The 27,460-nt window shown below is 37.0% G+C and overlaps 4 protein-coding genes and 1 non-coding gene across 5 annotated transcripts; 1 reads left to right on the top strand and 4 right to left on the bottom strand.

Moving 5' to 3' along the window:
* Positions 1 to 6,635: 6,635 nt before the first annotated feature.
* On the bottom strand, positions 6,636 to 9,351 carry LOC104886859 (FBD-associated F-box protein At2g26860). The gene is made up of 2 exons (XM_048639013.2): positions 7,540 to 9,351; positions 6,636 to 6,889 (listed from the first exon to the last, which is right to left on the bottom strand). Exon 1 carries the CDS (start codon positions 9,310 to 9,312, stop codon positions 7,645 to 7,647), a length of 1,668 nt encoding a protein of 555 aa, XP_048494970.1. The 5' UTR covers positions 9,313 to 9,351; the 3' UTR covers positions 6,636 to 6,889; positions 7,540 to 7,644.
* A 107-nt stretch (positions 9,352 to 9,458) lies between these two features.
* LOC130590506 (uncharacterized) lies at positions 9,459 to 10,833 on the bottom strand. Its single transcript, XM_057392979.1, has 3 exons — positions 10,690 to 10,833; positions 10,506 to 10,574; positions 9,459 to 10,412 (listed from the first exon to the last, which is right to left on the bottom strand). The coding sequence occupies exons 1-3, from the start codon at positions 10,831 to 10,833 to the stop codon at positions 9,459 to 9,461; spliced, it is 1,167 nt and encodes a 388-aa protein (XP_057248962.1).
* A 2,451-nt stretch (positions 10,834 to 13,284) lies between these two features.
* On the bottom strand, positions 13,285 to 16,308 carry LOC125494979 (uncharacterized). Its single transcript, XM_048639012.2, has 2 exons — positions 15,669 to 16,308; positions 13,285 to 15,197 (listed from the first exon to the last, which is right to left on the bottom strand). Exons 1-2 carry the CDS (start codon positions 15,813 to 15,815, stop codon positions 13,611 to 13,613), a joined length of 1,734 nt encoding a protein of 577 aa, XP_048494969.1. The 5' UTR covers positions 15,816 to 16,308; the 3' UTR covers positions 13,285 to 13,610.
* Positions 16,309 to 17,614: 1,306 nt separating this feature from the next.
* On the bottom strand, positions 17,615 to 17,721 carry LOC125495298 (small nucleolar RNA R71). The gene has a single exon (XR_007271939.2). It is a non-coding gene; the product is annotated as a small nucleolar RNA R71 (small nucleolar RNA).
* Positions 17,722 to 18,322: 601 nt separating this feature from the next.
* Positions 18,323 to 18,988, top strand: LOC104886363 (uncharacterized). The gene has a single exon (XM_010670821.3). The coding sequence runs from the start codon at positions 18,323 to 18,325 to the stop codon at positions 18,986 to 18,988; it is 666 nt and encodes a 221-aa protein (XP_010669123.3).
* The last annotated feature ends 8,472 nt before the right edge of the window (positions 18,989 to 27,460 follow it).

The raw sequence follows: 27,460 nt of genomic DNA, 5'->3' as shown, positions 1-27,460 counted from the left end.
CCACCTGCACCGCGCCCAGTTCCGTCCCCACCCCGCTATCGTTCGTCGACCACCGCGCAGCTCGCCGGAGACCCGCGCCAGCACCCTCACGCTCTCTCTCTCTCTCCTCGCGCGGTCTCTCACGCCCCTCTCCTTCTTCGCGCGACGCTGCTCCACGCGTAGCACAGCGGACGACCCGCGTGCGCTGAACCGCCGGAGACCGTCGCCGGAGATCGTCGTTGCTGCTCGCCGGCGTCCCTCCCTCAGGCGTGATTTTGTCCTCCTGCTCCTAGTAGCAGAGGTGATGGTTTTCCCCTTTTAATTTTCTGATTTCTTATTCTCTAATGCAAGCCCAAGTTTATAACCCTTAACCTTTATTTGGGCCTAGAACCTTGGACTCAGAAATAAGCTTAAGTTTTAAATCTGAATTATATTGTTGTTGGGCTAAAGGAGTTAAACTAAAGCTGATTTAGTGCTTAATTAAGTCATGTTAGTTTAATTATTAAGTTAAGTATAATGTTGGGCTTATAATCTGATTTACTTAGCTAAGTCATTTAAGTTAATCTTGTTGCTTTAATATATTAAGCTTTAGTGGACTGATTTAGTTAGTTTTATTAAACCACCTAACTTATTTACTAAAATCTATTATTGGTTTATAATTCATGACTTCTAAACTAGTTGAGTTGTTTAAAACAAATCCATTACACTTGTTATTTGTAATTTGAGTTTAAGTTATAATCACTTCACTATTCCTTAAATTCACTTATAATAACCAGCTATTTGACTTACTAGTTTAAGTGATTTAATAATATAATATCAATGGTTCTAGTATATTAAAAATTAGTTTAATAATAGACGATTAATTGGTTATTAACTACGAACTCTTATAACAAAAATATATTTTCAAAGGGTTATATGTTATGTATTAATGTTAGATAATTCTAAAAGAATAACTAAAGGAGCTATTTCACCTAATTAGTTGAGTAAAGAGTCACCTTGATTAAAAAGTTATTAACGATTAAGAAATAATGACATTTAAGGAAACCTTTACGGCGTTATAATGACCGCTATGACCTTAATAAGCGCTAACTGCTTAAAAGCTAAATAATGAAACGTTCTTTAATAAAACTATTCTTGAATAGATTAAAGAAGATAAAGGATATTACAAGCCTCCCTCGGCTATCATGGTTGGTAAGCAGGAATTCAGGTAACGTCTACTGCTAACACCCACAATCCCTTTCGAATGATGTTTTATGGTATTTCGCACTATGTTGTTGATGTATGGATTGTGGGATATGAAAGGTTTTATGAACCTGATGATTTTCGATGATATGAAGGGATTTTGATGTTTATGAAAATATGAGTATGATGCCACTATGATTTTAATGATGTTTCATGATTATGATTACAATAATGTAATGTAATTATGATATGTAAAAAGAGACGAAACATGATAAAGTACAGTGAAAGATGGTTCTTGGCAGTATGATACGGGCACCGCAAGTGTCACCTATGTTGTGACCGCTTGACTGTTTTATGATACGGGCACCGCAAGTGTCACCTATGTTGTGACCGCCTGACTGTTTAAATGATACGGGCACCGCAAGTGTCACCTATGATGTGACCGCCTGACTGTTATGAAGTGGGAGACGTCCCCTATGTTATGATATACTAGCCAAGTTACCAAAGTAAAAGATATATGATGATGAACATGATAAAGAAGATAATGTAACATGTTATGCTATGTTTGTGAAATGTTTTACTTATTCTCTCCTCCCTGTTTATAAATAAAATGATGTGAAATGAATTTACGATGTTAGAGTAGTATGTTACTGAGCCTCGGCTCACGACGTTTTGTTTTATGTTTTAGGTATGGGAGAACAGTTGTGGATCACGATTATATTGCGTTATGAAGATTATGTATGATTCATGAGGTTTTAAGATACTTTGTATAATGGATAAACAAGTATTATCTTGCGATTAGTAATTGTATAGTAAATTTTAAATTTTAGGCTACTATTTTATTTGTGGGCCATAATCCACATGATTAAGTTATGCTTCCGCTGACGATTAAGGTTATGTAAATTTGTCGGGGTGTTACAACTGCTGCGTATGAGTAAAACCGCAGCAATACCACCGCAGCAAATAGCATTTATTCTACTAGTGTTACCAATCAGTTTACTTTTGTGAATGAATGAGGTTACTCTTACAAGCAAAAACGGTTACTTTTATGAACATTTGGAGTTACTCGTATATATGATTAAATGAGGTTACTCGCATGATTTAATTAAGTTACTTGTATAACTAAATGAGGTTACTAGTATGAATTAGTTGGGTTACTCATAAGATTAAATGAGGTTACTCATAGATTAAATGACATTAATAGTATGAATTAATTGGGTTACTCATATGATAAAAATGGGATTACATACTTATATAATAAAATTGGGTTAACTTTTGTAAATTATTGGGGTTACTTGATCAAATAGGATCATCATATGATTAGATAAAGTTAATTGTGAACTGGTGAGGTTACTTGTATGAAAAAACGAAGTTACTTTTGTGAACAAATGAGGTTACTCATTTGAATAAATGAGGTTACTAATCAGTTTACTTTTATGAATGAATGAGGTTACTCGTTTGAATAAATGCAGTTACTTCTGTAAACCTTTGGGGTTATTCGTATGAATTAATGAGGTTACTCGTATGCTTTATTGAAGTTACTTGTATAAATGAATGAGATTACTAGTATGAATTAATTGGGTTACTAGTACGAATTTTCTGATCGGATCAGACCCAATATCCGATTTGAATATTCGAAATCTGATCCGGTCAATTCTTTTTATTTTTAAAAAATCTGAATTAATGTTGCTGATACTTGCTGCCGTAAAAAGAATAAAAGATATGTCATTTCCTTTGAAGTTCTATATAAAAAAAGCATTAAAAAAAAATCGAAAAAGAAAAATGAAAGCTTCATAAACGTGTGAATCTATGGAAGTACATAGATTCATACTAGCTGTCATGCACCTATTTTGTAATTCATTACATTTTCGCAAATCTACAACCATAAATAGTTGCAGGGTCGCAACTTCTGGTATTCTACTGTTGTATTGTTGGCCGTTAGGGACTGAAAAGAAGATAATTCAACCTGCAATTTTGAGGAGCCGTGAGCATGAACTTTGAGTTTGAAGTCTTATGTAGAGCAGAAGCTTAATTGAAGACAGTAAAGAGAATAGCGTGAACAAGTGAACAGAGAGAGGGAGAGGAAGTGGGAAACTGACAATTAAATTTAGGGTTCTTAAACTAAAGCCTATTTTGATTATATAGATTTTTTAATCGGATTTTTGGATTATCCGAAACTTAAAAAATCCGATCTGTATCCGATCCGAAAATCCGTTTTTTTTCCGGATATCAGATCCGAAAAGTCCGAAAATAAAAAACTGGATTGGATATCTGAAATTTCGGATCGGATCGATGGATAATCGGAGGATCGAATTTTTTGCACACCCCTAGTATGAATTAAATGGGCTAATCATATAATAATAATGGGGTTAAAAATATAATAAAATGGGGTTACTTTTGTAAACAATTGTGAGGAATATGGGTGAGTAACCCCAATTGACACCCTTTTATTGTTGAAAGTAACTACATACTCATACAAGTAACTCCATTTGGTCATAAGAGTAATTCCATCTGTCCATAAGAGTAACTCCATTTGTTTATAAGTAACTATGCATAAGGGTCAACTTCAAAAGGTCCTATCTTACAGAACACTCAATATTTTGGGATGATTCAAGTTGGGAATGAAAATTTGGCTTGATAGCTTTCCAACGCCTGGTCAAAAACTCGATTCTGATGAGAAACGAGTGAGATATGACCATTTAAAAATGAACTAACAGGCTAACAGCATGTCGCACGCAGCCACACCTTTAATTTCACGTGTGGCTGGCTGTTCTAAATAAGCTATGAAAAAGGATACCTAATTACACAAACCTTTATTAGTTTATTGACACCTCAATGACAAAAGGAGTATATGATTGAGATGATTAACATTGCATAATTTCCTTTATCACTACACTTCATCTATATTACTACTAATCTATTCTAATAATTATTGGATGATGTAAACCTCCCTTCCTCCCAATGGCGGATCCAACATGGGTTCAGTGGGTTCAACTGAACCACGCGGATTTTAAAAGAAAAACTGAAAGAGACTGAAAATAAATAACATATATATAAAAAAAACACGCATAAATATCATAGGTATACCAATTTGGCCCAGTGGCAAATAGACGTGCAAGGTGAGAGCCTAAGTGGCTGGATCGCGTATTTGATTTCTCTCCGCGGAAGTTTTATTTAATTTGTTTTATTCTTTTTCTATTGTCCTTCCCTTCTTCATATGTGGCTGGGTCACGTGTTCGATTTCTCTCAGTAAGAAGTTCTATTTCATTTTTTTATTTTTTTTCTATTCTCCATCCCTTCTTCATATGTTTAGTACTTGGTTGACCACTACATAAAATATACGTAGCCAAAATTCACGTTGTTGTGAAATAAACTTGGTATAAAGAAATATATTGTATAAATATACGTACAAGGTGAGTATTAAGTGCACTAAGTAATTAGTAAAAAATTCATTATATTGATCACTCGATTCACTATTTGTATATTTATATATTTATACAAATTTTACATGTGCATTTTATAAACTAAAAGTATGAATATTAATTTTTTACATGGAAAATTTTTAATACATCACTTCTAAACAAAATTCTTCCCATAGCTCAATATCAGCCAAAATGCAAAGATGTTATTATTGTTGTTGTGTTGTTTCGTTCCTAATTAGTCATTTTATAATTAACATTTGTGCTAGTCCCTAATTTTTTTTTCATGTTTCAAATCATAGATATACGTTATTATTTTTCAATGTAATCAAGAATAAAATCTCCACTAAGTATAATTGTTGAAAGTTATATTTTTTTTAAAAAAAATTAACTCTAAATAGTAATATTTAATTTAGAATTTACAATTTGACTTGTGTTTATGCGAAAACCCACTATATTATGCAGAAATCCACTATATCATTCAGACCACACTATATCATTCAAAAACTCACTATATTATTCAGACACACTTACTATATTATTCAAACACACACACTATATCATATAGAAAGTCAATATATCATTCAGACACACACTATATCATACATAAACTCACTAAATCATTCAAAAACACACTATATCATGCAGAAACTCACTATATCATTCAAACACACACTATATCAAGCAGAAACTCACTATATCATTCAGACACTCATTATATCATGGAGAAACTAAATCATTCCATATGTTAGAACATGTGTCATGATATATACTATGCAACTTAGATCTTCCTGTATGTTAAAACATTTTAATCATTTCCTATATTATATTGCATATAATTTCACATTATTTTTTTCGTTAATAAAATATACTATATTGTATATAAGTTCACTATACCTCTGTAGAATTCACTATATGAAGTTAATATCTTACCAACCCGGTGTACACTAAGTTAGTGTGCACCGGGTCCATTTGAGATTTTTTTATAGAATTTATGTTCGAAAACAACCCCCGAACCCACGTGACTCAATTCGTGAATTCGCCAATGCTTCCTCCTATTTTTTTTTCTTCCTTCCTCCCAAGCATAAATTCTCTTATCTGAATAATGTAACCCCTTTAAGTTTTTCTTCAATATCTAGACATCTCGCTCCCTCTAATATTTATTGCTGACATTCATTTTAACAAGGCATTTGCCAATGAGTCACAGCTTACTTTAGATGAATTGACACAACTTCTTAAGTAGTGAATTTGGTTGCCATGCATCTTTTCAAATTGCTCCCTCTGAATCCTAAAACTCCTTTAAAGTTCTTCTCCTCGAGGCCCAGCAACTCCTATAACTTCCTAGGCATAATTAAGACATCAACAGCCCCCCCACATTGTTCAGACCACTAGTGGAAAAAAGCAGAATGGTTGCGCTGAAAATGGCATGTAGGGCTGCGCTTTTTGACGGCAGCCCTTTCCGTAGCAGCCCTTCACTTTTCAAGTAGGGTTGCGCTAGTCAGGCGCAACCCTTCACAAGGAAGGGCTGCACTTTTTAGTAAAAAGCGCAGCGCTTCATGCTTAGAAGGGCTGCGCCTTCTTAACTAGCGCAGCCCTTCTAAGCTTGAAGGGTTGCGCTTTTTCAACAAGCGCTGCCCTTCTAAGCTTGAAGGGCTGCTGGCTCCAGGAGCCCTGCTACTATGAAGGGCTGCGCTAGTTGGAACTAGCGCATCCCTTCTGTCATAGAAGGGCTGCGCTAGTTCCAACTAGCGCAGCCCTTCACTGATCTTTTTTTTTTTTTGCATCCTCCAGCTCCTGCACAGTGCACACAGCAGCCTGCACAGTGCACACAGCAGCATCACACCCACCCCTCCCACCCTCACACCCACCCCTGCCCACCCTCCACTGCCCACACCCACACCCCACTGCCCCCCTCCCCACTGCCCCCCTCCCAGCCCCCACCCCACTGCCCCCTCCCACTGCCCCCTCCCACTGCCCCTACCCCACTGCCCCCACTGCCCCCTTCCCAGCAGCCACCCCGACACCCCAGCATCCCCCACCACCCCACCCCACCCAAAACCTCCCTTGGACAAAAAAAAAAAAATTGCAATTGCAATACGATAATATATGACAAGTGGAGAAAGGTAATAATTAACTTCAAATATATTTAATAATGTAAAAAGTGTAAATAGGATTGATAGAAACTAGTACATTCGAGCTAAATCTCATCTTATGCAATCATCGGTAATGTGGGACGCCAACTTATCCCGAACTTCATCAATTTCTTCTTTGGTGAAGTTCCTCAAACGTGGTGTGGAATTCGCATAAACCTTGCAAAACAACCAAGGAATAAACACATATATAAGAATTCAATCATTTTACCATAGTTAGTACTTCTAAAAATGACATATACCTTCCCGAAATTCAATCAAAATCAAATGCAAGCCTAAAAGTCTACACACTAGTTATAATATATCTCATATAATCATGTTCAAAAAAAATTTGGGGTTAAATGACTTAATAAGTACATTTTGGGAGCGAAAAGGCCAAAATAGGCCGGAAATGACTTTTCGTTCCCGAAATGCAACCAACAACAAATGCAAGCCTAAGAATCTACATACTAGTTATATTATGCCTCATATAATCATGTTCAAAGAGAATTTGGGGTTAAATCACTTCATAAGTACATTTTGGGAGCGAAAAGGCCAAAATAGGCCGGAAATGGCCTTTTCGTTCCCGAAATGCAACCAACAACAAATGCAATTTTACCAGAATTGCAATTTCCCATGTAACTGCAATCTGAATAAGTGAATAGAAATAGATGTACAAAATTGAAGAATATACATACTATACAAACTTTGCTCTCGTTATCAGTCAAATACATCTGCCTAGTTTTACCAGAATTGCAATTTTCCATGTAATTTTTTAACATAAAACAAAAACAAAAAAAAAAGGTTGCTCTAGAGAAATAGTAAATTACAGTGTCCTCCAATCTTTGTTCAATCTCCTTCCCATCTATTTGTTGCAAGTATAACAAAATCAGCAGCTTAAACAAGTCAGAATCTTGTCAGCCAATCTGCATAAGTTAGTAAGAAAAATCAGTCTTAAGAAATGAGCTCAATAATGCTAAAAAATGATGGATGCATCTCTGTATGATTAAAGAAAGGGAACAAAGAAAAGGAAAGGTGGGTTTAATTAACAAAAAGAATTTGGGCAAAGGAATTATTTTTTTGAAAGAATATATGCATACATCAGAAGAGAACCAAGAACTCATCAGTACCTGCCTACGCAAATATGCAATATATTGTGAATTAGAAGTCGAACATTTCACATGAAAGGTGTCATTCTTGAAGGCATTGCTTGATGCTCGGAGATACTGTCCTGAATACACAATCTCACAAACAGAAGAAGCCCTTGAAAGACTAAATAAGGACCTACAGAAATTCCATTCATTCCATAGCCGAGTTCCTTTCTCAAATTCATACTTGATCTCAACATCTAAGTAAAGTTCTTTCAAAGCAATTGCATGACTTAAAATATAACCTAGCAGCTGGAGCTCATCCTCCGAGCCACAAAATCCCAATATTTCTATTTTCTTGATCTTACTGATCAAATGATCTGAAACAATATCTGGTGCACACCAAATCATTGGCTTGGGCCATTCATAGACCATTTTTACCTTAAGATGCTTTAAGTTTGGAAAACATTGCATAGAGAGTAGCAAATTCTTCCAGCAATATAGACCATTATTCTCTATACCATTATTCTCTATGCTAGTATAAAGATAGGTCAGATTAGGAAAGTGTGGCAAAACATGATGTTTCTCATATATACTAGACTCGCCATCAGTCCATTGAATATCTGCCGTGACTAATTTAGTTGGATTATGGACAAAGTAATGAAACGAAATCTGATCCGATATCCAAAGGTACGTCAATTTGGGTGCAACAATGTAGAATTTCAAAAGTCCATTAATATTCAAGTCTATCCTCAAAGACTTTAAATTGAGACTAACTATATTCAGAAAAGGACATCCATCATCTAACTTAGGGCAACATAAGCAGATTTCGAACTTCAAACTTAATTCTTCCAACGTAGGACAAGATCTACATAAAATCTCCAACCAAGAAGGAATATTGGGAAGATCGTGCAAAAGAAGCTTCTTCAACTTAGGAAGTTGAAAATTGAAATCTCTATCCAAATCAATGAAACTGTCATGCAAACCTGATAATTCCAAAACTACTAAAGACTTAGTTCTAAACAAAACACCAGGTGCAGATATAAACTTATAATGGTTGCGCGAAAGGTCCAAGATACTGATTTCCTCCACGTTTCGGCGACGAATTTCACAGAAAATTGTTGCTGCGAATCCAGATTCATTTAACTTAGAGAGAGATTGCACGTGAAGTTTGAAAACGTCGAGTTTTTTTGAGGTGAGCTTTCGCAAGATGCGAGGAACAATTTGGATGAATTTTTTTGAGGTTTTTTCGCAGGAAGAGACGAAACTGAGAGAGGGGAGTCCAGTCCAAACATTACGCCATCTGCGAGATAACACGGAGGTTGCGACGGCGGAATCAATCGAGAGGAGCGAGAGAATTTCGGTGAGAATAGTGTCGTGAAGTGAACTTAATCTATCTTCTTCTTCTCCGCCGTTGTTGTGTACTTGCATGCTCTTGTTGGTTTCAGCCATATATTTTCCCATGATCACTGTCGTATAATTATGTGAGATTTGAGAAAGCTTGAGTTTTGACATTGATCACGTCAACTATTTATATAGCACTAGTCTACGTTAGGAATTAGGATTGTGTTAACTAAAAGATAGAGAGAAGATTTGTAGAAGATAATTTTTTTTTTTTTTTTTTTTTTTTTTTTTTTTTTTTTAGCCAGAAAAACAAGAAACTAGGGAGGGACCCAATTTACAGGCCACCCTAAAGCATCCTTATGGATGATCTTGGAAAAAGCAATATCAGGAGATTCAAACCAATAACAAAGATTCGTAGTGGAATGGCCATGATGTGCCATCCAGTCGGCAGCAGAATTAGCTTCTCTAAAAACATGCTGAATATTATAATTATCAAATTTTAGCAAATCAGCCGATGCATCATTAATAAGAGCATTAATTGACCAGGGAATTTTCCAGACTCTTTTAATAGCTTGAATAACCGAGAGATTATCACCCTCAATAGAAATATTATTAGCCCCGAGACAAAGAGCTCCCCTAATACCTTCTCTTAGACCCCAAGCCTCAGCAACTAAAATGGAATTATTATCAGCAATGGCATTTGCACCACTAAGCAAAAGATTCCCCACAGCATCTCTAATAACAAAGCCATAAGCTGTGCTACCATTCTGCAACTTGGAACCATCAAAATTAAGTTTAACAAAATCAAGAGGAGGGGGGGACCAACTAATATTAGGCCTAGGATTTTTAGCTTCTTTAACAACTTGTTGACTACATCCCAACTTGGAAAAAGTTGAATATGAACAATCTAGATTATGCATATAAGCTTTAATCATATATCCTAGTTTGGCTGGAGAAAAGCTTTCCTGACGAAAAGTGATACTATTTCTAGCATACCAAATGAACCACCACACAATAGCATAAAAATTGAGGTTCTTAAGAGTCAAAGAAGACTTAAGATTGCCAAAGTACTCAATAAAAGAAAGTTCGCTATTATTAATAGGAAGAGGAGAAAAAACCCCATTGACATTAACTATTTCTAAAACATCATGCATAAAAGGACAGTCAAGAAATAAGTGATGGTCATCTTCAGAGTGGTAGTTACAAAAAACACACTCTAAAGGAAGGAAAATATGACTCATTTCTAACCTCTTTTTAGTGGGGAGACCATTCTGACAAATTTTCACAAAAAGAATTTAATCTTGGTGGAATGGACAACCCCAAATCCAAGCAAAATTAACCTGGTTGGTGGATCTAAGCCATACCCTTGAAGCAGCGAGCACCTGATTTAACCGAATATTCTCCATCTGCAGTAAGACCCCAAAAAATCCTATCTGCCATTTATTATAAGGATAAAAATTTTTAATATTCATCCACAATAACTAGCGGAACATAATTTAAGAGAAGTTCTTTATTCCATTGAGCAGCATCTGTAATGAAAAAACTTACCATCAAGTCCTCTGACCCAATAATAGGTGAGTAGTTATTTTTAATAGGGTAATTAAACACCCAATTATCATTCCAAAATGAGATACTCTCCCCATTTCCCACCATCCATCTAAGACCTTGCTTAAATGGCGTACGAAGTGTCATTAGTTTACGCCATTGCCACGATACATTAGCTTTAGTTTTATAAGTGAATAAGGTGTCTTGTTTTAAATATTTTTGCTTAACGAGTTTGACCCATAAATTATTAGGCAACCTAATTATTTTCCAAAGGAGTTTAAACTGAAGAGCTAAATTATTAATTTTAGCTTTTCTCAACCCCAATCCTCCAAATTTTTTAGGTAAACAAATCTTATCCCAACCTATCAAATTAGGGGCTTTAGAATTCGGATCTTTATTCCAAAGAAAATTCCTATAGTTTTTATCTAATGAGGAGAGGATATAAGGCGGGAGAGTAAAGCTTTGCATTTGGAAGCTAGCTTTAGAAGCCAGATTAGACTGAATTAAAATGGCTCTACCTGCTTGGGATAGAGAATTGGCTCTCCACTTGGTAAGTTGAGAGGAGACTTTTTCTTGGATAGAACTAAAAGTTGCATTTGTGACCTTGCTATCAATGATTGGACAACCCAAATAGTTACCTAGTGATAGAGAATCATCCATCTGGAGAATGTTTTGAAAGACACTTAATAATTCTACTGGGGTATTTGTAGTACATTGAAAAGCAGATTTATGAAAATTGACAAGTTGGCCTGACATTGAGCAGTATTTGTTAAGAATAGATTTTATAGCATGACAACTTTCTACTTTAGCTTTTGCAAAAATCATTGTATCATCCGCAAAAGTTAAAAAAGGGATATTAACTCTAGAATGACCAAGAGTGACTCCTATCAATCTAGAATCTATAGAACTAGCTTGAAACAATTGGCGAGCTAAAATTTCTGCACATAGAATAAAAATGTACGGAGACAGAGGATCTCCTTGACGAATACCTCTAGAAGGGAAGAACATATCTCCAGGAATACCATTAACTAAGACAGAAAAGGACACTGTTGTAATGCATTGATAGAGCCAATTAATCCATTGCTCACAAAAACCCAACTTTTTAAAAGTTGCAAAAATAAAGCTCCATTCTAGTCTATCATAAGCTTTTTCCATATCTAATTTAATAGCTAACCACCCTTCTCTTCCTTTTTTCTTTTTAAAAGAGTGAAACACTTCATGAGCTAATAAAATATTATCTTTGAATTTGTCTTTCAGGGACAAAGCCCCTTGTAAAGGATGAATAATCCGACCCAACACTACTTTCAATCTATTAGCCATAATTTTTGAAATAATTTTATAGATAGTTGAGCAAAGACTAATAGGTCGAAAATGATTTGGGTTAGAAGGAGCTTCTATTTTTGGAATTAAAGTGATAAAAGTATGATTAATTTCTTTTAAAATTTTTCCTGAGTGAAAAAAGGCTTTAATAGCCCTATACACTGAGTTCCCCACGAGAGTCCAATACTTCTGATAGAAGAAAGGAGTAAAACCATCTGGACCCGGAGATTTATCCGGTGCTAGATCAAACAGAGCAGATTTGACTTCTTCGATTGATATATCAGCACATAATTCTATATTATCATTTTCAGAAATTATACAATCTAATAAAGACAAATTGGAGTCATAATTAAAGGAACAATCCATATTCTTAGTAAATCTTTTCTTAAACGCATTAGTAATACATTCTTCTACTAATTTTGGTTGAGTAACTAAATGCTCAGACGGGTCTTTAATAGAAGTGATTAAATTACGATTTCGTCTAATCGAAGCACACGCATGATAATACTTTGTGTTTGCATCGCCCAAATTTTAAATTATTAGACTTAGCCTTGATTTTCCATGAGGAGTCTTGAAATCTAACAGTTTTGTTTGCTTAGCCAGCAATAAATTTTGTTTTCTAATTAGATGAGGGCAATCATTATGTTCAAGTAGCTGATTTTGAATTCTACTTAGCTTTCCTTCAACATTACTTAATTGTCTAGCTATATTACCAAATCTGGTAGTGACCCAATTTTTCGCCTTTTCCTTTAAAAGCTTGCACTTTCTTGTTAAACAATACATGTTCGAACCTTGAAACTTTTGACACCAAGTTTTTTTGATTAAAATATCAAAATCCTTTCGAGTCGTCCATATTTTATCAAATTTAAAAGGGGGAGCTTTTAGATTACTAAGGGTTTTGATTTCCAATGATATAGGACAATGATCTGAAGAAGTAAATAGATGATGGATAATTTTTGCATTTGGGAAGGCATTTAGCCAACTTATACTCGCAACCCCTTTATCTAACCTTTCCAAAATATTATTTGAACCACTTCTTGTTTTTCGCCAAGTATATGGGTTCCCTTCAAAAGGGAGTTCTATGCATTCGATAGCAGAGTAGAAATAATTCATAATAGCTAATCTGGAAAATCTAAATTCAGCCCCACCTAGTTTATCTAAATGGGAGCTTAACTCATTGAAGTCCCCTAATATTATGAAAGGGCTTTCAAGCATTCTAATAAAATCAATTAATTCATCCCAAAATTGATACTTCGAATTATAATTAGGAGGAGCATAAATGAAAATGGCAATAAAGCTAAAATTAATGGCTAATAGCTCAATTTTACAAGCCCAAAAACGAGAAGCTTTACTAATGGGTGATAGGATAAAAGGATTGCAACTATCATTCTTTCACATGATCCACATACCCCCTGCTAATCCCATTGACGGAAGGAAGTCAAAATGAGTAAAGCCACAGTACCTAACACATCCCTCAGAAGGAGGTGTTGACACTTTAGTCTCACAAAGCATCATAATTTTAATTTTATTAGATTTACAAAAAACTTTCACTTCTTCCATAGCTAAAGGTCTCCTCGAACCTCTTATATTCCAACTACTAATAATCATAAAACATAGTCATTTGGAACGCAAGACTTAACTAAGTCCTGCCCCTCGTCATACCTGATAACAATTATTTTCTCCAACCATACTTTACATGATAAAAAATTCAGATTGGCAAGTTCTCTAACATTGAGAAACATCCACAAGATCTTACATGATGGCATTACATAATGAATAGCAGACAAACTATATATATTTATCAAATAGTGAATGATAACTTGCAAAAAGACATTGCATTTTTCTTTAACAGAGCTCTTTGGCACAAAATAGACAAGGCCTTCTATTGGCATATGATGATAAAAATATTTTTCTCCATTCCAATAGCTTCTGGGGCCTAGAATGGAGTGATAGATTCCAATCCAATAACTTCTATAGCCTGAATCGGAGTTTTTATAAAGGAATACATTTTTGAGAAACAACCAACAAAATCCAATCCAATAACTTCTATTTTCTAGCTTGGATTTCGCTAAATTGGACAAAAAAGGAGCTATCAGTCCAAAATCAGAGGAGACCAGCACAAGATGAGTATAGTTGAGAGATAAACCAATCATAGCTATGAGGTAGGACTTTAAACAACATCTGGAAAATGAGCATACTAAAAATACAAGAATCAAAAAGAAAACAATTATTATAATCTTTTGAAGGAATTGAAATTCCTTCTTAGCTTGCCAATTTATGATTAAATCATAAAAATTGGAAATTCTCACAAACAAACAAAAAACATAATACTTCATACTAATTAGAAAGAAGATAAACATCTCACCTAATTCTAAAGATGAACTTTCTAGTGAAAACTTTTCTAAGAGAGGTAACCATACCTTACTGCTCACCTTACATGAACCTTTCTGATGGGATTGAAAAAAATACAATTTAATGCATGAATTTAATAGACTTTTCTCTTCACCCTTAGATACCAAGCAAATCTTATGAGCAACAATCCTAAGCCGTTTCATAGACAGCAAAAAACCGCTGTAATGAACTACTTCACAAGAAAAGCAAAGAACTTTAATTTCAGGAAATTGAAGATGCTGGAGTTCATAACATATACCCTGAAATGGAGAAGACTTGATGTCTTCACCATAGTCTCTATCCCACACAAACCTAGCAGCAGCTACATAGTGACAGAGCCACCAGTAGCACACCACAACAGACATCACCCAACAGCCAGGAGGCTTGGTCAAGACTTTGGACGCAATCATATAAGGGAAGTAAATTGGTTGCCAATTCAAAAGAAAAAGTATAACAACTTTCTCAAAGATCCACAAAGCATTTAGTAAAACACCCTCTAAAGGGAGTCCACCTGCCTTCATACCATTCAATCTTATGAAAAAAGCACTAGACTTAATTATTTTCATAACCAAGACCCTGATCCAAGGCAAAAAATTAATTGTCTCATCCATTCTTACAAATAAAAGAACAGATGTCAAATGGTCTAACCAAGAGAAAGTGAAGAAAACACTTACAACCTGGTTGATCTCATTAAATTCAGAAACATGAAGTGGATTGGCACCACTGCAAAGAAGATTTGAATTTGCTAACTGGATGCACCAGATAACAAGTTTACTAGCCCAATGTTGAAAAGAAGCCAACTGAACATTAAGCCAAGAAATTGGACACTTGAAATCTTGGAAGAAAAGGACCAAAAAGCAAGAATCTTCAAATACAAAGATGAAGAAGAACGGCATGCGCAAAACACAACTGAGCAATAAAATGATAAGAGCACATAAAGCCAAGAATTCCTTTGAACCATCACTAGTAAACAATAATAAAACCAAACCACCACCGAAACAGAAATCACAGAACCTACAAACCCTAGCCAGGAAACCTAGTTTGAACTTGAAGGGGAGAAAAATGAAACCTTTGATCCACTTTAAATACTGGATTGGGATTCTTACCAACGAAATAGAAGATATAAACTGAGAAAGTAGAATTTGATTTCGGAAAATTGAGATGAAATTTCTCGAAAATTCGAACCCAAATTGGGGTAAAATCACAAGTTGAATTGAGGAAATCATTTGCAACTGGAATACTCCAATAATTATACTTATGATGAAACTAACCAGCAAGAATGCAGCAAGCTGGGATGCGAAATGGATCACTACATAGAATTGAGGCAATTTCGATTGGCTAGGGTTTCTATTTTGAGATAAATTGGGGCTTTTTTCTCTTGGCTTTTCTCTTTCTCTCTCTAACTCTTTCTCTCTCATCTTTTTTCTTTTATATAGAAGATAATTACAGAAGCTAGATAATCTCTATCTTTTTTTTTTTGTTGTTGTAAGGAATGAGCCGTGGACATTATATACTAATCGGTTTATGTTTTCTAACGTAATTAGAATACACCATTCATGTTTCACTATTCTTTTTAAATATTGTCTCTGTGTTTTTTTTTAGTGTTTATATATTTTTTTATTTTGAAAAATTGTCAGAAAGTACCTTTTAAAAGGAAAAATTGATTCTAATAATCCAATCTTTGGGCCGTTCACTCAAAACAATCCAACATTTGGGCCGTTCGCTCAAAATAATCCAACCTTTTGATTATTATTAACCTTTTAGTTGTATCTGCTCATAATGATCCATGAAACCGGTAACCTGTTGAAGTTGTAAATTTTTTTTTTTTCCATATTTCTTTTTTTTTCTTCTCTAACCCCTCCCTCCCTATCTCTCTTCCTCCCCCTTACCACCCTTTAGTCCTTTACTCATCACTTCACCAGGAACCCCCCTCCCCTGCCTTCCCTCACCCCCCTCCCCTCCCCGACCCCCACTGTTAGCACCCCCTCCCCTCCACCGCCCTTCTCGACCCCCACTGTGAGCACCCCACCCCCTCCCCTACCCTCCCCTACCCCCACTTTGAGCACCCTCACCAGCCCCCTCCCCCGTAGCAGCGCCTCCCCCTCCGCCGCATCCCCCCTCCCGCTCCTGCTCCCCCGCATCCCACTTCGAATACCCCTCCCTCTCCCTCTTCCCCGCATCCCCCTTCGAATCCCCCTCCCACTCCCCCTCGCGCTCCCCCGCATCCCCCTTCGAATCTTGCAGCAGCGCCTCCCCCCACCCTTCGAATCTCTCTCTCTCTCTTCTTCTTGCTGATGGTGGTGGTGGTGTTGTTTGGGGTGGGGTGATATGGGGGTTGTTGGCAGTGGTGGTGGTGTGGGTGAAATACGGTTGGCAGTGGTGGTTGGTACTTCGGTGGGAAATGGTGGTTGGTACAGCGGTTGTGTGGTCCCCTGCTGAGATTATTGATTACTTACTTAGTATTAATTAGAGTCAATTTAGCTACTTTGAGTCAGTTAGTCTCTTGGGATTCGACCCTTACTTGCCTGACTACATTAGTTAGGAGGAATAGTTAGGTTATTTTTGTTAGGTACGCGACACGCCTTTCAAATTTTGGCGCCGTTGTCGGGGACTAACGGTATTTAAATTAGTTATTTTTGATTTTATTTTTGCTAAGTTTTTCTTTTAGTTTGCTGCTTCGGCTATCATTTCTTGTTTATTTGATCTTTTGTTTTTAGTTCTTTCTTTGTTGCATGCAAACTCGACGTAGAGGTCCACAGAATTTGATTCCTCTAGATCTTGAAATCGAAGCCACTGCACGCAAGCAAGGAAGTACAAAGAGACGACTTAAGAATAAGAAGCAAGCAATGGGTGAAGAAGCAACTAAAACTCTTTGGGAGTATGGTGTACCAGATACTACAACTGGTGCATTATCGAGCATTGTTCGACCACCGTCAATGCTGCAAATTTTGAACTTAAGCCTCAATTCATCCAGTTCATCTCCAACGATTCATTTGCAGGGTTACCCAATGAATGCCCTGTGAGTCACATTGCTAGTTTCTTGGAGAAATGCGACACAGTGAAAATCAATAATGTGAGTGAGGATGCTATTCGACTACACCTTTTTCGAGATAGAGCAAAGGAGTGGTTGAGAGATGAAGGTGTCGGAACTTTTGATACATGGGGGAAACTTGCCAAAGCATTCTTGGTGAAGTTTTTGGGGCAAGAAAAGACTGCGAAGCTGAGGAACGAGTTAGCAACCTTTGAGCAACATGACGACGAATCATTGTATGAAGCATGGAGAAGGTTTCTACGTTTGCAAAGACAATGTCCTCATCACGGGATTCCTGAATGGATGTTGATACAGACTTTCTACAATGGTTTGACACATGAGTTTCGTATCTACATTGATGCTGCTTCAGGTGGTTCCCTTATGACTAAGAATCCAACCGAAGCAAAGGAGTTGATTGAGAAGATGGCGGCCAATGACAACTACCATCCAAATGGTGCAATCGTGCTAAGAAGGGAGGTAAATATGATGTTGATGCGCTAACCACTTTGACTAATAATGTGCATGCACTATCTCACAAGTTTGATCAACTCCAAGCTGGTTCATCTATGATGGTCTCATGTCAGATGTGTGGAGTACAAGGACATGCTGCTACTAAATGTCAAATCAACAATGATAGGATGACAATTGAGCAAGCCAATGCTCTTTATAACTCCAATCCAAAGACCATATGATCCTTATTCTAACACGTACAATGAAGGATGGAAGCATAATCCTGCATTCTCTATCAAGAACACTCAAGCACAACTCAATCCACCTCCTCCACCTCGCAACAACTTTAATGCACCACCAGGTTTTCAAGCTAGAGCACCCTCAAGTCAATCATGTTAATCAGCAACCTCCTCCAATTCAACAAAAGACAACTTGGAGATTATGATGGAGAACCTTTTAGCCCAACAAACTAACTTCATGGCTCAACAAGGTAAGCAAAATGAGAAGACTGATAATGCAATTCAACAAATTCAAGCTCAGAACAAGCTCTTGGAAAGTCAAATAAGCCAACTTGCACATCAGGTGGGCCAATTATCAAAAGCTCCAGGTCATTTTCCAGGTAATAGTGAACAACCATCTAAGGGTCATATCAATGCTGTGATTTTGAGGAATGGAAAAGAGCTACAAGATCATCCTTTGAAGGAGCCATCAAAAAGAACTGTGGAAGAGATGGTTCAAACTGAGAAAGCGGTAGAGAACGAGATTATTGAAGAAGAGAAGAAGAAGGAACCTACTCCTACTCCTATTCGGCCATACACGCCACCAGTTCCATTCCCACAAAGGTTGGCCCGTGCAAAATTAGAGAAGAAATATGGGAAGTTCCTTGATATACTGAAGAAGTTGCACATAAACATACCATTCTTGGAGGCTATCTCTGAGATGCCATCTTATGCAAAATTTCTGAAAGACATGCTCTCAAACAAGCGGAAGATCGAGGAAAATGCAACTGTTTCACTTACAGCAGAATGTAGTGCTATTTTGCAGAATAAGCTTCCCAAGAAGCTAGGGGATCCGGGTAGCTACTCTATTCCTGTGAAGCTTGGAGATTGAAATAAAAAAGGCGCTTTGTGATCTTGGGGCAAGTGTTAGTCTAATGCCTTTGTCAATTTGCAAGAAGCTTCAAATGGGTGAACCAAAACCCACACGTATCTCCCTACAATTAGCAGATAGAACTGTAAAGTATCCACTTGGTATCCTTGAAGATGTTCCCCTCCGTGTTGGGAAGTTTTTCATTCCATGTGACTTTGTAGTAATGGAGATGGAGGAAGATGCGCAGTCCCTATCATTCTTGGGAGACCTTTCCTGGCCACTGCTGGAGCCATCATTGACATGAAGAATGGAAAGATTACCTTTGAAGTGGGTACTGAGAAGATGGAGTACAATCTCACGAACTCCATGGAAGCTCCTTCTATGGGAGAGACTATCTATAGAGTGGATGCTCTAGATGAGGCGATAGAGGTAAAAGCTGCTAGTCTACAACTTGATGATTCACCACAAACCGTCCTCATGGGAAGTGCTGATGAAGAGGATTGGGAAACTAGGGAGTACAAGAGGCTCTTAGAGGAACCACATTCATTACCTAGTGTTGAGCCTATCAAGGAGGTCTTGACACAAAGAACGAAGGAAAATTCAAGGTTTTACAAAGAACAAGGGTACAAAGAGAAGGAGCCTGACAAGCATATCATGCGGCGAGGATTTCATGAAGGAGAGTTAGTTTTACTATTCAACTCTCGATTGAAGCTTTTTCTGGTAAGCTTCGCTCAAGGAGGTCTGGTCCATTCAAAATCCTTAAGGTCTTTCTGTATGACTCGGTTGAGATTTGGAGTGAAGCAGCTGGCTCCTTTAAGATAAATGGACAATGTCTTAAGCACTATCGAGAAGGTGAACCTATTGCAGGGAAGACGGTTTACACCCTTTCCGAGCCTTATTCAGAGTGACGTGAAAAGGTGGTCAAGCTACATGACCTTAAACTAGCGCTTTTTGGGAGGCAACCCAAGTTTTCTCTTTCCTTTTTCTTATTACTTATTTTCTTTTGTTTTTTTTTTGTTTTTTTTAGAGGTTCCTTAGTCTATATTTTTAGTTAGTTTGATATCGTAGTTGTATTATATGATTAGTTAGTCTACGTATTAGGTATAGGACTTGGGAATTTAGTATATATATATATATATATATTTAGTGTCTAATTTCCTTAGTTTTTTTGGTGTGTGTTTGTATAGGTGGAATCTGGAACTATATGAGCGTGACAATTTCAGTGGCAACAGCCCACCCATCGCAATTCATCCTCCCCTACTGCCAACCTCTTGCAATCCATCCTGTCCTACACCCAGCCCATCGAAAAAATACCGAACAAAAAAAAACCCACACTGCCCACCCTTCGCAGTTCAGCCGCGCCTACTGCCAACCCATAGCAATCCCTGCTGTGACACACCAAGCCCATCGAAAAAAAAAAAACAAAACCGCACTACGATCCCTTCGCAGTTCAGCCCCGCCCATTGTCGACCCTCGCAATTCTTGCTGTAACACACCCAGCCCATCGCAGCCAACCAAACCGAAAAAAGAAAAAGGGCCATCCCAGTTCGACCCCTACCGCAGCCACAACAACAAAACAACAGAACTCCATTGAAACAAAGAACGAAGAGAGAGAAACTTACTAAAACAAGAATCGAAGTCACTCAACTCCATTGAAATTGGTGATTGCTGCTTTCCCTATTCTTGGTCGAACTTCGACTGCTACGTTCGGATCTTCATGGCTGTAATTGCGATTATTTGGCGGAAATTTGACGCTACAAAATGTGGGGTTTTGTTTTATTGATGGACTACTTGGCGAAACATAATTTGGCGTGAATTCAGAATATTTCGAGAGTATTTGTGACTGAATTATTGTTCGAGTGTATTGATCTTGATCGAAGATATTGTGTGTAAGGACTGTTTTATTCAGTGATCTACGTGACACTAAGACTCGGTCATGCCTTAGTTATCTTTTCATGCGCACAATCGAAATGCTCGACAAAAGAACGTGCCTATAAGCTCCACTTGTAAGGTCACATATGTTTCTATGAAAAAGGGTCCTAATACTTCTAAGCGTCAACGAGCCGAAGGACATGATTAAGCTCTTGGAGAATTTTAGCACTTGGATGCAATGTGGAGGGTTCCCTAATCCTCCATCTTTCCCTTCTCAGTGTGACATTGTGAGTACCTCTCCCCTTTCTTTTTGTGCCTTACTATTGCATTGTGGACATTGCAACATTTAAGTGTGGGGGAGGGATTCATTGTATATAGTCGTTTTGTTTCTTTTTGGTAGTTTTTCCTATTTTAGATTAGTTTGATATTTCCAAGTTGAATGGCAATTCAAGTGAGAACTTTGAAACACATTGCTTTGAATGTTTTGTTATGAATCAATTTGCACTGAATTGATGATCTATTGCACGAAAGATAGCATAAATCCCTCTGTGATTCGGTTTGTGGCTAGTATGGTCTCCTTTGATATTGACTCGACCAACAATAATAGCTTGAGTACCTTGGTGAGGAATTTAAGCCATATTCGACCGTTGCACATTATTTCAGTCATGTTCTTTTCATGTGTGTTAGTTATCCTTCATGTAACTTGAATCTTGGATTTGCTCTGTGACTATTATAGACTTTGCGATGCAATATGGAAGAATGATTGATTTCTATCTAGATGATTAGAGCTTCAACATCTTAGGGCCACAATAAATTTTTTTCCTTTTTACATTTACCCCTAGGATGAACCAATTTGAGCCTCATAATTGCCTTTTTGATAGCCTTACATCATATGCCTTAGAGCCTTTTTTAGGTTTTGTCTTGAAGGTGGATTAATTTGTATGCCCTATGAGTAATTCGAAACTAGAAAAGAAAAAAGGGACATCGATTCTTGAAAACAAAAGGAATTTGAAGAAAAAAAAAAAGAAAGGAGATGAATTTGAGAAAAAGAAACAAAATGGGGAAGAATGAAGAGAATATATCTATATATATAATCCCCAAGTATGTGCATTATCTCCTCAATGTAAGTTTCAATATTCATACAAGTTCCTTGGTTTTTGTTTGAAAGAAAGTATTTGTGAGATAAGAAAAAGGGCAAGCTTATATGGAGTTTGGTGGATATAAGGTTGGATTGAACCCGACATTCGGAATTTGTAGTGGGATTAAGTTTTCTTTTATTTTTGAGCACCATATTCCCAAATAACGTCATCCAATCCCCTTTAACCAAGCCTACCCTTTTATAGAACTCATGACTTTCGTGTTGCATCCTAACAGTATAAGTGGAGAAAGTCAATTTGCAAATCTAAAGAAGACGGTTACGTGAAGTTGATGTGCTTTATTGCATTTAGGATGAGTGATTCTTATTCTAACCTCTTAAACACATGAGTGGCTTCTTTGTTTTGTTTTACACAACTAGAGTGAGAAGCTGTTATTGTACAACTGAGTCAAAATTTGGGGGAGATGTGTGGTAAGACTGGTTGATCGTTGAGGGTGCCAAGTCTTGTTTGCATGGAAGATTGATTTGTGCTTGTTGGTTTGTAATGCCTAAGTGATTTCGAAAGAAAATGAATTTTGTTTCTCATGACTATCTTGTTTTGCTATTCGGTTTGGGAATTCATCATTTGGCTTTGTAGGTATGCCTTCTGAAAACCTTCACGAGACCTTACTCGTCCACTAGGGTAGCCTAGGGGTTTAAAGGGCTTGTTGCACGTGCTAAGTGCAATCGTGATTCCTACGACAGTGAGTATAGGTTTTACTGCTTCCTTAGAATAGTTTTTCTATTTTCTTAGTTTCTTTTCTCGAGGACGAGCAAAGGTTAAGTGTGGGGGAATTTGATATCACGTTTATATACTCATTTTTATGTGATATATTTGTGTGTTTCCATCATATTTTTCCCATATATTTAATCTCTTAGAGCTATTATTCTTTACTTTTCGCTATTGCTCTCCTCGGGTGTATTTGTTTTGTTTTTGTAGGATTATGGCGTTTATTGGAGTTGATTGGAATTTGCACGAAAGCTTGGATGATTGCGGAGCATTCAGATGATTGATAATTTTGAAGATATATTGCGATATGGCTTTGGTAACCATTAATTACCGTGCCTAAGAGTCTACAAAATAGACTTTTGATAGCAAGAGAACAAAAAAACAGCATAAACCGCCACCCTTTGGCGGTCCTTTCAAGCTTACGGCAAGGCCATGGCGGTCTCCAATTTCAATATTACGTAATCTTAGTTTTAGAGTGTTTTAGGAGTCCAAATCCTAGTCAAACTCCTTGTATTTGGATAGATATAAATAGGTTTTGGATAGAAATTGAAGAGGAGGATTTTTTAGAGAGAAATAACGTGAGTTTAGTCTTCTCTTGGCGGCTTCACGTTTTTCATCACGTATTCTCCATTATTTCTTCAAGTCTTTGTTTTCGACATTCAAGTTTGCAATTTCATCAATTAATTCAAGTATTATTTTCTCTTCTCTATTCTATTTATTATTATTGTTAATCATGCTTTCTTTTAATATTTATTTTGTTTATTCAATCATCATGTGTGAGTAGTTTTCTATTCTAGGGTTAGGTTGAACCCTAACATGAATTGATGCTTGTTTAATTCTCAATTCCCAAACCTTGATTAATTTATGATTCATTTATTTTAGGGTTGGTTTTAATTATCAATTTATGACTAGAAATAGTATATATTGAATGTGATTATTTTTGCAACGAAAGTTGAATCTTAATCGAATCTAGAACCCTAATTTAAGATAAAGGAAATCATCACGAAAGTAGTTGATGGAATTTATTAGGATGTTATGTCTAAAGTCCTTAATTTGCATGACTCCATGAAAATAGGCATGATTGCATTGTTAGGGAAGCTATTGATTGATCGAAAGAAATCCTTAGTACTACTAGGGCGCGTCCATCCTATGAGTTATCTATTAGTTAATTAAGGGAAAAGGGATCATTTGTGGCATTAATTCGTGTTAGTGGGGATACTTAAACCTAGATGTCTTTAGTCTTTGATTCACTCTTGATAATTTCATTTGCTTTAGTTATTTAGATTAGTTCATCACCACTTATATTGATTACTTGCTTAGTATTAATTAGAGTCAATTTAGCTACTTTGAGTCAGTTAGTCTCTTGGGATTCGACCCTTACTTGCCCGACTACATTAGTTAGGAGGAATAGTTAGGTTATTTTTGTTAGGTACGCGACACGCCTTTCAGTGGTGGGGGGGGTTGTTGGCAGTGGTGGTGGTGGGGTGAAATGAAGATTGTTGGGAGTGGCAGTGGTGGTGGTGGGGGTGGGGTGTTGTTTGGTTATTTTAATTAAGATTAACATTGATTAATTAGATCACAACAAATCAGGACAAGACACGTGTGCAATTAACCTATTCTAATGGTCACCTACCTGTTTCAATAGGTCACGGTGCATTGTTTGCGAATTGTCCTAAAAGGTTGGATTATTAAATAACAATCAAAAGGTTGGATTATTTTGAGCGAACGGCCCAAAGGTTGGATTATTAGAATCAATTTTTCCCTTTTAAAATTACAATTCTGCGAAAAATCACCATTTATGATTTTATACTCAATATATGAATTCAATGTGTTGTACCACTGGGTTTCGGTTACTTTAAGTTTTTATTGCATCTTAAGTTTGAAAATAATATGAAGATTCTAATTTCAAAAAAAAATTAAAAAAGACCACATATTGCTGCGGTTTTGGTTCAAAATCGCAGCAATAAGTCCACTTTTTTAATATTAAAAAAAACATAGTACTCGTAGAAACTGCTGCAATAAGTTGACGTATTGTTGCAGTGGTGCTCCCTAAATAGCGGCGCGGCTAATTCCGCAGCAATAGGACACTTAATGACTGCCGCAATAAGCAATTATTCTACTAGTGTAATGTAGTCGGTAAACTCCCATAAACTAAGTAACTCCTTGTTTCTCTGATATGGGACTTGAAATCTATTACCAAACAATTCTTCCCTTAGACCAAGGATCATAAGTTTTCCCTCTAGCAATAATCTACTTAATTATCTTGTACCGCCACCAACCCGCGGATATCTCATCTTGGAATATGATGCTATTGAGTGAAAGAGAAAGAAACAAATTTAGAACTTCTATTAATGTCTAAAGTTTAATCATAGTTATCTGAAAAATTCATGGCTCAACTGAATATTATATAGAATGTCAGTATATTGTAACCTAAAACTACTTAGCAATAATACTTGTGCTCCAATAACTTGCAATAAAAGGGCATAGATTAGACATGTTAGTTTGTTTTGTGACATTCAATAGTTTTTTAAAATCTACTTCAAGCCAAAAGAAAATCCTTTAATGCAAGGATAGAAGATGGACAGACATACATAGGTATTCAAGTATGAACAATTGAACATATAACATGTTGTTAAATTAGATTTAAGTTATGTCATCCTTTCTTATTGTAATCCCCCACAATTTTATGAATTTTATAAAGAAAAATTTATTAAAAATAAGTTAACTTACCTTTACCTGATCTTTTTTTAATAAGTTAACCACTGAATTATCCTGGAATAAGTCACATTTTATATCATATAAGCATTACATTGTGACCTGCTAATGCAAGGAACAATCGGTTGTTCTACCCCACCCGTGCAAACACCTTCTACCCACCCCTGCGAACACCTCCCCATCCTCCTGCGACCACCTCTCCCCCAGTCCTCCGCCCCATTTGCCTGCCACCACCTCCCCCACCCCCTGCAAACACCTCCCCCATCCGTCCCACACCCTCGCACAACCCCACCTTCGCACAACCCCCACAACCCCTCCCCCCCCCTCAGTCCCGCAAAACCCACTTGCCCTCTCTGCTTGCCTTGACGGAACTCTTCACCTTCACTACAACAGCATGAATGGAATCTCAGGCGTGATTGAAGTAGAGCTAGCAGCACCGTGGTGGCGCAGTGCGGCACGAAGTAAAGGAGGCAAAGCAAAAGAGAGAGAAGAGAGGAAGCAGGAGCTAGCAATGAGGTTGCAGTTGTGCTCAGATGTGTGTAGTCGGTTGATGGCGGCAGCCGTGACGCTCGTCGGCGGAGTTGCAAGCAGGAGCGTCGGTGGTTAGAGCACTGAGGGGGGCAGCGGGGGTGGGGGGAAAGGTTGGCTACGGGGGTCAGGCGAAGGCGGGGTTGGGCGAGGGTGTGGGGTCGAGCTTTTGGTGTTGGATTGTGGTTGAGGCTAGTTGGGGTTAGGTGGTTAGCCATGGAAGAACGTGATGAGAGATGAGAGAAGGAGGAGATGAGATAGGAGAGAGAATGAGGTGAGAGAGGAGAGATGAGAAATATTAAAAACGAAAAAAAATGTGGATTTTTACCTTCCTTTTAACCGATTAAATTGGTCGTCGTCCTTTTTCATTACCCTCAAAATTACCGTCCGTCCTCTGGATGGTAAATGGTCTCAGGCGGACGATAAATTGTGTCGGGCAGCATAACAGACGGTAAATTTTGGAAATCAGACGATATTTAGCGTCTGGTTTAATTCGGATGGTAATTTTTACTTTACCGTCTGTAAATTTAAACGAACGGTAAAGGCGGACGGTAAAATGACGGATTCTTGTGTGTGAAGGCTTAAGTGGTACGAAAGTTGGCTTATTCCAAGATAATCCAGTGGTTAACTCATTAAAAGAAAATCGGATAAAGGTTAACTTATTTTTAACAATTTTTTATTTTATAAATATATTTTTTAATGTATGTTTACATATACTTTTATTATTTAAATAATTAAGCTCTAAAAGTGTTGACTATTTCAAAGTCTAAGGGATTATTTAATATTTTAAGTAATCAAATATTTTATTTAGTCATACTCTGAAAATTATTTTATATTTAATTAGTTGAGTGGAAGTACAAAAGATTTTTATTATTGGAAAGAGGAGCCCAAAACTTTTATTATGTTTTCATGAGCATATTCATTAAATTAACCCTCAAAGCCAAAACACTATTGGAGCCCTAATAGGGGGAACCTATAAATACCCATTCATTAAACAATTTTGCCACACAAAAAACACACCATAATTTTCTATTCTCTCTCTCCCCCACACCTCTAGTCTTTCTCTCACCCTCTCGCCACTTCGGGTGTTCACCAGCGGACCACCACACACGGCCACCGCAGCCACAACCACCGCCGACAACTGGCGTCCCCCTCGTGTTGCGTGTCTTCCTTTCTCTCTTCTTCTTGGTTTATTCCTCTTCCCGATCTTTTTTATTTAATGTTATGTTTATTTCTTCTTGGTTTAGTACTCAGCTTTGCTGATGTGTGTATGTTGTTTTGTCATTTTTTGTGGCCTATCATTTGGTGGGTGGCAGTTTTTTTAAATGTTTCAGGTTAAAGTCGTAAGTTAATATTTGCATGTTGAAGCTAATACGAGCTGGAGCAGTTTTATAGTTGTTATCGAAGTGAGGACGCTCGACGTTGTAATAGTTAGCAATTGAACTAGTTATAACATAATTCTATATTTAAGAGTCGCTAGCTAGTGCTTGTGATTCTCTATTGGTTTCTGCTG

Source organism: Beta vulgaris, chromosome 2 (assembly GCF_026745355.1).
Source record: "Beta vulgaris subsp. vulgaris cultivar EL10 chromosome 2, EL10.2, whole genome shotgun sequence".
Taxonomy (NCBI): domain Eukaryota; kingdom Viridiplantae; phylum Streptophyta; class Magnoliopsida; order Caryophyllales; family Amaranthaceae; genus Beta; species Beta vulgaris.
The sequence above is the reverse complement of the archived record's forward strand: the minus strand, read 5'-3'. Positions and strand labels throughout refer to the sequence as shown.

Bases quoted from the DNA above. Each gene is read 5' to 3' on its own strand.
- LOC104886859 (XM_048639013.2), bottom strand. From the start codon at position 9,312: ATGTCAAAACTCAAGCTTTCTCAAATCTCACATAATTATACGACAGTG.
- LOC130590506 (XM_057392979.1), bottom strand. From the start codon at position 10,833: ATGACACTTCGTACGCCATTTAAGCAAGGTCTTAGATGGATGGTGGGA. The intron at 10,575-10,689 runs GTAAGTTTTTTC...AATAAATGGCAG, and splicing joins TTGGGTCAGAGGACTTGATG to ATAGGATTTTTTGGGGTCTT. The intron at 10,413-10,505 runs GTATGGCTTAGA...AAAATTTGTCAG, and splicing joins AGGTGCTCGCTGCTTCAAGG to AATGGTCTCCCCACTAAAAA.
- LOC125494979 (XM_048639012.2), bottom strand. From the start codon at position 15,815: ATGAGAGAGAAAGAGTTAGAGAGAGAAAGAGAAAAGCCAAGAGAAAAA. The intron at 15,198-15,668 runs GTTAGTTTCATC...CTTAATGTTCAG, and splicing joins AGCTTGCTGCATTCTTGCTG to TTGGCTTCTTTTCAACATTG.
- LOC104886363 (XM_010670821.3), top strand. From the start codon at position 18,323: ATGGAGAACCTTTTAGCCCAACAAACTAACTTCATGGCTCAACAAGGT.